The sequence below is a fragment of the Acyrthosiphon pisum genome, chromosome X (assembly GCF_005508785.2).
Source record: "Acyrthosiphon pisum isolate AL4f chromosome X, pea_aphid_22Mar2018_4r6ur, whole genome shotgun sequence".
Classification (NCBI taxonomy): domain Eukaryota; kingdom Metazoa; phylum Arthropoda; class Insecta; order Hemiptera; family Aphididae; genus Acyrthosiphon; species Acyrthosiphon pisum.
Genome location: NC_042493.1, coordinates 47318412 through 47330018, shown reverse-complemented (window position 1 = coordinate 47330018; position 11607 = coordinate 47318412). Strand labels below are relative to the sequence as shown.

General features: G+C 26.5%; 2 protein-coding genes across 2 annotated transcripts in view; both read right to left on the bottom strand.

The window, feature by feature from the left end:
- Positions 1–2410: 2410 nt before the first annotated feature.
- Positions 2411–7050, bottom strand: LOC103308033 (protein lava lamp). The gene is made up of 4 exons (XM_008180681.3): positions 6048–7050; positions 5832–5971; positions 3790–3935; positions 2411–2567 (listed from the first exon to the last, which is right to left on the bottom strand). Exons 1-4 carry the CDS (start codon positions 6900–6902, stop codon positions 2521–2523), a joined length of 1188 nt encoding a protein of 395 aa, XP_008178903.1. The 5' UTR covers positions 6903–7050; the 3' UTR covers positions 2411–2520.
- Positions 6978–11607, bottom strand: part of LOC100164644 (protein PFC0760c) — a 12150-nt gene continuing 7520 nt past the window's right edge. Inside the window, exons 7-9 of the mRNA XM_008180630.3 lie at positions 10852–10903; positions 10661–10783; positions 6978–8942 (exon numbers count right to left, since the gene is read on the bottom strand). Coding sequence (XP_008178852.1) covers positions 7012–8942; positions 10661–10783; positions 10852–10903 — 2106 coding nt within the window. The 3' untranslated portion in view covers positions 6978–7011. The remainder of the gene's footprint in view (positions 8943–10660; positions 10784–10851; positions 10904–11607) is intronic.

Sequence of the window (11607 nt, the reverse complement as noted above, 5' to 3'; positions counted from 1 at the left end):
TGTAGAACGTATATAGAAGGTGCATTATGTACAATTTGCATATTGTGTTCAAATGATTTTGCTGGTAAAGATTTAAAATTTAAAATTAGAAGCTCTAATTAAAGTACCCATACCTTTAACAAAATGGAAAAAACAGTCGAACGTTTTAACCAACATTCCAAAAGTGAATATCCATCATAAGTTTTCCACTATACGGGTCGACGATTTTATACAAATAATAGAAAATAAAAAAATTCTATAGTAAATGAAATTGATTCTTCACGTAAAAAACAAGTGTTAGAAAACAAAACTAACCTATTTTTAACTATAAAAATTAGAAACAATAATAATAATATGCTATAATACGTTGAGATTAAAATCTGGCTAAGCAGACTGATGCCATATTGACCAATCGTCGAAGCCTTAATCCAATAATAAAAAAAAACTGGCGAACACAGTAGGTAGCAAAATGTATCTGATGACGATCGCCTAAAATCTTCATTAACTACTTTAAGTAAAATGTCTAGCGATTTCTATCCAAGTATAAAGTGCTTTTTAACAATTCTAGGTACAATAAACTTTATTAATATTAATACTTTACTATATTAATATAATATCATGTAACGACTGTTACTGCAGAGCAATCGTTTTTAACATTGGTGATACTGAAAACTTTTTAGATTGGAGAAGTCCAACTCCATGAGGGATATTTGCAATTGATATTGACGAAGTCATTAGAAGATTTGCAAGACTATCTCGAAATTTAGATTTTATACTATAAAAATATATGTTTTTATATTACCTACTACAAATTAATGTTTTAAAATATTGAAGTTTTAATGAGAAATTAATAAGTAATCCTTAAATTGAAATTGTGTAAACTTCTTGTTAGGTTAAGTTATAGTATGATGTAAGTAATGCATAATATAACCTACATTACATTCTTAGTTCTGACGTTCATAATCGGGTAATAAAAATACCTATTTATTTTGTGATAATTTAAATTACATATTAAATATTATGATAGTTAATATTGATCCAGAATAAAGCAAACAAGATAACTGCCCCTACTTCCACGCCCCCTACAAACACCTTTGCAATGGCCATTATATATTATATAAATTAAAATAATAAAATCTAATTAGACTATCCAAGTTCAAATAAAATTTGTATAATTATTCATTTATCTATTAAATAGTTAATAGGTACTAGTTTACCACCATACACGGTATAGGTACACTTTTTTTTCTTTATGGCGTAACTACATGGGACCCGAACTGTTTTTACATAATATTACATATTATGGCTATTAACCCCCATGCAGCATCATTTATTAAAATCAATTTATACTAATTTATACTACATATTATATTGTACAACTTTGATATGCTCTCATTGGCTGGGATCTACTATCCTCAGCAGCACTGGTATGTATACATAGACAACAGCGTCATAAGAGCTTACATTTACTAACCAATGGCACTGGGCCATGTCCCGCCTTATCCTCTCACTGACATTTATATTTATAGGTAGTTATATTGTATTTACAGTCTTCTCGGGCTGACCTAAGTCCGCTGCACTAGACATTGTGTCTATTTATTTGTTTTTATTGAAATATCTTTATTAAATACTATTTGTTTTGACATTACCAATTTAATATTTATATTATAATGCTAATATTATTATAAAATTATAACTTTTCTAATAAATGTTGTTAAAAGTTTTATCGCTCGACCAAAATGTTTGGGAAATGGATTCTCATAATTTGTTCATATAGGTAACAATTAATAAATATCTAAAATACAGTCACGGTATTTTTTTATAAACATTTAACTAGAATTTTTTTTTTTTTGATCTATAAACACGGGTAACTATGGCCATTAGCATTTTCAAGGGCAGTTACTGTTGGTTGAGGAAAATGTGTATGTGGGGTGAGGATTTGTCACTAAAAACCCAGGTAGTCAATCATCCAGGAACCCAGCAACTCCAGCCGGTGCTTGACCTCAGAACACGTTAGTGACTGATATATCTATATAGTTTCTAAAAAGTAAATTCTATAAAAGTTTTGGGTAGACTAATGGATCAATTTAAAACCTATTTATTTAATAATATTGTTCACTTGTTCAGTATAATATGAACATAATTTAAAAATTTAAGAAGTACAGAATATTGGATACTCTGTGCTACAAAACCCCTTGTTTCCAATTTCCAATTAATAGTAGCAATAAATGAGCATCTTTTTGTAATTTAATTTGATGTAGACCATTGTCTGAAGAGAAAGGCATAAACTAAAACAAATTATCATTTTTTTTACAAATAAAAAAATATATAATATATTTATGTAGGTGATTTTAATTTTAATATATTATACAATACAATTTTTTTAACAGATAAATGATGAATAATTATTTTAAAATAATTAAGTTCAGAATAAGAATCACTAATGTTTATTTCCAATTAAAAACAAAATAACAATACCTAGTTAATCTTACTTATTACTAAATAAATATTAAGAGGTTAAAGTTAATAAGTTTAATATCTTCACCATAATATATCTTTAAACCAGGATAGTGCAGTATTTGCTTCTTCTAAAAAATAACATTAAAAATAATATAAATTAAACAAAATAATCATAAAATAATGTTAGCTATCAACAAAAAAAGAAGAAAAAACCCATCATGTTAATAGGCCAAAAGTAATAAAAAGTTAGGATTTTGTATTTTTTTAAAAATTACTTAACATAAAGCACATGATTGGCATACATTGTTATAAAAATAGATCTTTTAAAAATATCAAAATTAATACAATTTGTTGATTTTATAGAAATATAAAAGATAAGATTGACCAAGAACGCAATTTAAAATCTAAAATACTAAATAAAGTACTTATAAAAGCAAAATAAAATATATATTAAACATGGTATGAATTGATTTAATAAGTGACGTTAAAAGTTGGTAACACTCTGCTGTACATTAGGTGTCTATAAGTCACTAAATGGATGTGTTCAGTTTGAATTCAATGATCTAAAATCAAAGTATAGGAAAAACGATTCTGAGCGAAGATGGTATGTTAGCCTATAATATTACTAAATATATTATTTTATGATATTATTGTGGTTTCCTAAATTAATTAATTTTACTATTAGTACTATAGTAAATTATTTATTTTTTACCAACAACTTTAAAATGTCATTGTGTGTTTACAATATAGTAATATACTTTAAGAAATTCAAATACCTACAAATAATATTTTTAAATTGCAATAAAATAACCAAAATTGTTATTCTTTGTTTAAATATCTAATTTTGTTCAAATTTGAACTTAAAATGTCTATAAAAGATTACCAAAACTCAAAGTACTAATCAGATTCACTTTCATACAAGAAAAGTTGCTGAAGAAGAAAATTGGAGCATTCTTACTGCCCAAAAAGGTGGCTACACACACACAAAAAAAAAAAACACTTGTACAGTCAACTCGTGATATAACGAATATCGATATAACGAAAATCTTGATAAAACGAATAAAACTACCGGTCCCTTGAAAATATTGCGGTATAATATAATTTCGATGTAACGAACTTTCGATATAACAAATTTTTTTCTCGGTCCCTTGAAATTCGTTATATCGCGAGTTGACTGTAATTGTAAAATCAATACATTCATTGCTTCGCTCAGAATCTAAATATAAAAGCAAACGCCTAAATCATCAAAACTATGATAATTCAATGAAATGGTAAGCAATGTAAGAATAATAAAGTATACATTTTCTTAACAAAAATTTATTTTAATTTATTTAATTACAGATTTTTTACCTGTAGTTTTATGTGAATTAGCTTCTGGGATAATAGAATTATCTTGACGATTTTTATGGAGTTGCATTTGAGACATATGTCTCTGTTCTTGATCATTAAACAACTCAGCATCTCTTCTATACTCTAAACTGTGCAATTCTTCTAGTCTAAAATTAAAATTAGTAAATAAGTAATATGGTTAATAAGAAGCGAGCAAGTAAGTAACAGCTCGGCTGTACAGAAGTACAGGAAGTGTCAAGTGTATCTTGTCATTGAGGCCTGTGTTCAATTTTAATTCAATACTAAATCATTGCATAAGAAAAGAAAAAACAATTCTGAGCGGTTATGGTCTGCCAGCTCGATATTGCAGTTGTGCAGTCGAGGTATAGTGTTTAATGAGTTCTGCCTACCAATTATTTATCAATATAATAATACTATAGTTTAACTTACTTACATGTCACAAAACATGTCTATTTAAAATAGTAATAATTGTAATAATTTTATTTGCCAAACTTAGTACTCTAATTAAATGTGATAGCTGCAACCAATTGATTCACAATAAGTTTTTGGGTCTTACTAAAAATGAACTTCAATATTTTGCTTTGAAAATGTGTTCTTTAAAATATTTTAGTGATGCATGTTATGTTATAACAGTTTACGTGATATTTATAAATTGTAATATCTTTTACATACATACATAAGCGTGCACACGGGGAAGTCAGGGTAGGCACTTGGCTACTCTGTGAACAACAGTTTTTCAACATGTCTGGTAAACGATAAAATGTAAGATATAAGAATATTGGGAAATTAAAAAAATTTACAAATATATAAAATAAAACTCTAGAAATGTGCGAAGAGAATAACATTTCCATTCCTAATGTGAAAAAAAGATTAGTGTCTTCTAAAATTGATTGTAATGAAACACAGTACAATATTATATCAACAAAAAAAGATAAAATGGAATAAATGTGTATTTTACCACATGAGATGTAATGATTTCAAGTAAAATTGTGCGTTTCAAACAAGAAACATTAGAATTAATTAAAAGTGTTGGTAATATGCTTAAATTAGAAATTAATAACGAAGATACAAAAATAATTGCTTCAGCTTTTAATTTGGATTTTCATGAGTTAGAATCAGAAATTATTTTACTGAAAGAAATGGAAAATATACAAAAAGGAAGTAACCAAAAAGAATGTGAAGAATGGATACAATGGTTGAAAAATTATAATTCTGATAGAACAGCCATATTAATAATTTTTTTAAAGCTATTAAAACAGTTATACCAGTAACAAGTTGCTCATGTTAGCGGTTCCTTCTCAAAGCTCAGTATTGTAAAACTAAAATTGCAAAGCACAATGGGGCAAGATTGGTTAGATGGAATTCTAACTATGTTCATCGAACAAGATATGGCTTATAATATAGATGCAGATGAAGTTATTGAATATTTCAAAATAAACACACCAGCCAAAAGGTGTATGAAGTTATAATAAATACATATCTAATATGTTTTTTATACAAGATAGTGTTGTTAAATGTGTACTTATTAACTAATTTAGGTATATTACATTATATTATTACTTATAAAATAATTTTTTATTATGGTAAATGCAGTTAAATAAAGTTACCCTATCTAACTTTTTTTGTTAATGTTAAATGTCAATGTATAATGTCATGTAATGTCTGCGCACGCTTATGAGTATGTATATATCATACGGTTTAATATCTTATATAAATTATATAAACTACATTAAAAAAAATCCAAAATATAAAAGTTAATTAATTTATTATTATTCAAATTTATCATTGATACAGATGTCTTTAAATTTACCAGCAATAGATTGTGAATGAAATTATTATAATTATTATTCTATAAACAAGAAAAATAAAACTGACAGTTCCAAAACTATTACTTTTTAGTATAAAAGTTAGGAACTGTATTTTCAGCGAAGAAAGTAAATTGATTAATTAAAAATGGAGATATATTTTATAGGCTCCATTGACCATCCACAAATTTTAAAATATTTGAGAACCTTTAATAATTTTCTTATAAAATACTTTACTTATCATCCATGGTTTTCAAATTAAATTTTTCCTCTGGCAAATTTGATGTACCCGATTGCGGCTTATTGTCAGACAAGAATTGAATTTGTCTAATAGAGTTTGATAGTTTCAATTGCAGCATATCACGTTCTTCTAATAACTATAAAATAATATATTATATATATATTAAGCTGAAACATTGAATTGGTACAAAAATTAACTTTTAAATTATTTACCCGGGTTAATTCTAAAGTTAATTCGTCACATCGAACATCTCTCTCATGAACAGCTGTTAATGCTCTGTCAAGTTTGTCTCGAACTAATCTTATATCATCAACATTTCGATTTAAATTTTCTAATTTTGATATTTTAACTGAAAGAAATTCAATTAATCGATCACGCTCAGCAATGGACCGCTGTAGCTGTTCGTTTTCTCCACTTCTTAATAAGGAAGATTGTGTTGCTTCTTCACTTGAATTTAAAGATTCATTTATTGATGATTTTTCCGGGGAAAATGAATTACTATCTTGAACAACATGATCCTGAGATAATTCTGTACAAATTTTGTTGGTGGATTTATTATTTTTAAGAGATATTAATTCTAACAATGTTTCTGAGCACGATTTTAGGCCTGACATTAAATCAACTAGTACATTACTTGAAGAAATTTCAATACTGGATGTATTGGTTAAAATAGAAGAAACTAATTCATGAATAGTTTGAACGCAAGTTTGTAACTGTTTAACTTCCGTTTCTTCTAAATTAAAACCATCAATACCGTCAGAAGATCTAGCATCGACTATTTTATCTAATTTTTTGGATTGAACAACTACCCAGTCAGAATCATTTTCAATTGGTGGCCATTCGCAGAACACTCTTGAATAGGCTGAATCAATTAAACGTTGAGTTTCATTCAATTTTCCTTTTAGAACTGTATTTTGTTCGCTCATGTGAACAGAAGTTGTATCTGTATCATTTAAAGGATTCTGGTCATCCAAATTACTTTTAAGTTGATCATAATCATTTTGCAATATTTCATGTTTTTCCTTAAGTGCCGTCAATTGACGATAGGCTTCAAGTTTTTCACTCATGAGATTTTCAATTTCTGACTGACAATGGATTATATCTGCTTCATGAGTTTCATTTTCATTGGCATATTGGTCATTTAATTGCTTATACTTAGAATTTGCACATTCCAAATCATTTGTCAAGTTGAAAATTTTTTTTTTCCAAGTCAATGGTTTTAGCGCGACTTTCTTTGAATCGAGATTTTAAATTTTTGTAACGAACTAGTAAAATCTTTGTATCACCATTTTCTGTCGAAGTGGACATTTCTGAATTATGTAATTGCTTCAAACATACATCTTCAGACACTTTTTTCTTATCTTCATCATTTTCTTCAAAGTTTTCTATAGTTTGAACCGATGAATTTTGTATGTTTAAATTTGAATATTTATCAGTTTGCAATTCAGTAGATTGTTTCAAAGAAATCAATCTCTGATGTTCATTAATCTGATTTTTTAACAGTTTATTTTCATTTTTTATTTCCTGTACATGGAACTCAAGTGTACTTAAAGAGTTCAGTAACTCTCCACCATCTATCTCATCAATAATAACTAAACCCAAATCTTCTCGGATATTTTTCAAAAATTGTTTTAATGTATCGTTTTCATGCTTTATACTTTCTATATCTACATTTTCTAAAGATACTAAACTATTCATTGCAAGACCATTTAAATCTGTTAATACTTCTTTATTTTCTAAAGTACCAGAAGACATATTTAATTTTAATGTATAATTATCATTTTGTAAGTTTTCTATTAATTGGAGTAATTCATTATTTTGTTTCTGATATTCATTTTGTGTGGTTAATTTAACCTTTTCTACAGCTTCAGATACATATTTTTCAACTTCAGTGCGGTCAATTGATTGTGCTTTGGAACGCTTTTGAGAATCATTTAAATTTACAATGTATTCTAAAATATTAATAGAACCAAAGACCATTTTTTTAATACAAATTTGCAGTTCATTATCATCTAGAATGGTGTTATTGCAAATTGAATCGACAATTTCAATTAAATCAACATTGACCTCAACACCAAAATTGTCAAAAGAAAATAATGATGCCAGACCCATCAAAACACAACGAAGTGTATGTATGTTTTGATTTTGTAAATTCGATTTGATTACAATTGTATTTAATAAATCATAACACTTTTGAAGTTCTGCATCACAGTTTCGTATGACAGTACTTATTTGTTTTTTACTTTGAATAATATATGCTAATCTCTGATTCAAAACATTTATTTCTTTATTTAAAGAGGCAACTTGCTGCTGTAAAAGCGAACAATTGCTTTCAGATTCTTTTAAAGCTTTGATTTTTACTTTCAGTAGTTGTTTTTGTTTTTGGTATCGATCCGATAATAATTTATTGTCTTCCATCGCAAAATTGGTTCCATTTAATTTGTCTGAAAGCATACTATTCTCTTTTTTAACCAATTCCAACTCATTAGTTAATTGTGTAGATAATGTATGAAATTCTGTAATAGCATTGTTCAGTTGAAATAATTCTGCATCTTTTTTACTAAGACAATCATCAAACTCTAAACGTTCACATTTAAATGAGTTATTTTCTTTTAAAACGATGTTTAATTGATAAGTTAATTCATTTACAGACGTAATGCTATCTTTAAGTTTATTATTACAAGTTGTAATTAAAGCTTGATCATCTTCATGTTGTCGAATAAAATGTTTTTTATTTTGTTCGTACTCATTTGAAGATTCTTTCATAGCTTTTTCAAATGTTTCACGCATGTTTTCTATAACTGCCATTAAGTCAGAAATCCGTTCTTTTTGTGAGTCATTGTCAGCCTTTAATAACTTTACATTTTCTATAGATTTTTCATATTCCTCAGTTAATTTAGTATTGGCATCATTCAACTCATTATTATTCATTTTTAATTCATCAATTACTTTTTCCAAAAGAGTCATACGTTCTTTATCATTGAGGTATGCATCTTTTAACTGAATCCAACGATTTTCTATCTGCTGAGCATCTACTACTTGATTTTGAAGTTGTTTGTTTAATTTTTCGTTTTCAAGATTCAAACGTTGAATCTCTGATTCTTTTTCTGCAAAAAAAAAAATTAAAGTAGTTTAATAATTATTTTTACTTTTTCCAAGTTATTTGAAATCACATACATTTAATTTAATTAACAAAATAAATACTCAATTTCAATGAATATAATATTATATGAAATAAAAAACATAGCTAATGGGAAATATAGAAATAAATTAGTAGTAAATAATAGAAATAAGTATAGTATAGGTTCAAATATCACAGGAAGGGAGCTTGTTTTTATACACTAATAATATTGTAAGGCTGATATTTCTTGTATATTAACAGTTTTAGCGGATAGTAGAATATTCCATGAATATATTGATGGCGACAATGCAAAAGGGCATAAGCGACACTTTTTATGAAATCAGCATTTGTAATTAGAACATAAGAGATGTCATTCTGTATCGATTTCTCTTACTCATTTATCAATACGATTATTTTTTACGATATGAAACAAATATTTAGTTGTAGACATAATCGCCAAAAAGTGTAAATTAATTAACAGGTATGTGTATAAATAGGGAATAAGCGACATTTAGTTTTAAATGTTAGCATAAGCGCCATAGGATTTTACTTTATGGGGCCTAAGCAACAACATCAATATTATAGTTAATAATAGATTTTATATAAAAAAAAACTATTTTCTGTTATCGGTTCGGTTAACAATAAATAATAATAATAAAAAAAATATGCCATAATCTTAAGAATGCAATATCGTATGAAGTTATTAACATTTTATTCCAAAAAGAATATTTACCTATAATTTTGCGCGCGAATATTCACACAATAAGAAGACAATTAATAGGACATAATCACCATAATACTAGTACTACAATTATAGGTAAGGAAATTAATGGGGCATAAACACCAAATTATATAATAATACCCAATTCTAACTGATACAAATGTTTAACTAAAAAAATGGAAGAACAATTGTCTTAAATAGAGTACAGCTCATCTTTTTTATTCTATCATATTTTTCTGAATTAAAAATATAATTGTTGTTAAAAAATAGTTTTATGGCTCTCCTGAAAAATTTCAAAAATGTTGCTTATGCCCCTTGCATTAAGTTTTTCTTTTGTTAAATTTACCATTAAAATTATTTTAAAATTAATATTCTATTCAACAACTAGAAGACTGCTTCTTGCTCTCCATTCCTCCTAGTATTTTCTATAGTATATTATATATTTGTGAAATAACTGAAAACACTCCTGTGATATTTTATCCAAGGTAAAGTAATATGGTATGATGGCAACAATCTGAAATACCATCGAATCTTGAGCACATCATTGTATCTAGTTTGCCTCATTACGCACTATCCCACTATGTATAAATAATAATCATGACAGTCATGAAAAGTGGCAAACTAGATGGTGATGGCCGGAGGGGTAATGAGTGGGTATATCATTAAATTGCCTTTTTCTTTTATTTATTAAACATTTCAATGCCATAATTTTAATTTTTTTTTCCATTTTGATGAATTTTAAAAACACTGGAAAATATATTAAAAATGTGTAGGTATAAAATAGAGTTTTTTACTTAAATAATTATTCAAAAATTAAATTAAGAAAAATTTCTGTATTTTTTTGTATTTTGAATATGTTCTTAAAATGCAGTCTCAAAATCATCAAACTTTCACTGTTGAATATCAAATGTATGAGAAGTTGGTTAAACTATTGTTTAGCAAGTAATTAAGTTTTCTACTTAAAAATTGTATATAATATTTACTGTCGAGTTCCATTAATAAATTATCATTTTCTTGAAAATGCATTGACTTGCTTTCCAACATAGCTACATGGTTTGACAATAAATCATTTTCTTGTTGTAAGCTTAGCAATTCTTTTTCCATATCTAATACATATGTATAAAAACAATATGATAAATTATATATTATGACATTACATCAAAATACAACTTACCACCAATAAGATGTTTTGAATTTTCTTGATTGCGTTGTAGAATCGATTTTTTCTTAAAAAAAAAAATATATAAATATATAAAAACATTATATAAATAACATAAAAATACAAGTGTTTTGGACTACTGATATTGGATGATCATCTTTTAAATTGTTTTTAATTAATATTAATTGATTATTTAACTCTATTTATAATGTTACTGAATATGTTTAATTTTCTCTGTTAATAGGACTATAAAATGCCATACTTATTATGTATTACATTATTACGTCATGGTATATTACAGTGTTTCCCAACCCATGGGTCGTAAAATAATTATGATGGGTTGCTGTAGTAAACTAATTATATTAAAATATTAATTAAATAAATAATTGATATATTCATCTAAGTATTCATTCTTCAATATTGCATTACAACAATTTACATTAGTACCCAACATTAAATATGATTTAAAAAAGGCTAATCCTAAAAAATTGTTTACTTTAATATATGTTGTGGATATGTAGATCAAATCAGTATGACTTTTATAAATTAAATATTAATTGTCCAAAATAGTTAAATAATTAAAATAGTATTGGTTTTTAAGGGGATTCGATACCGTGATTTTTTGTTTTTGTCTAACACACGTGTGACATAGTATTTAGACGTGTTTTTTGCCAAACATACCAATTGATCTAATGAAGCGATAAGAATTCTGAAAACAGATTTGAATTTGTCGTCAAGTCTACTTGAAATCGACTTTCCTACATTTTTGAT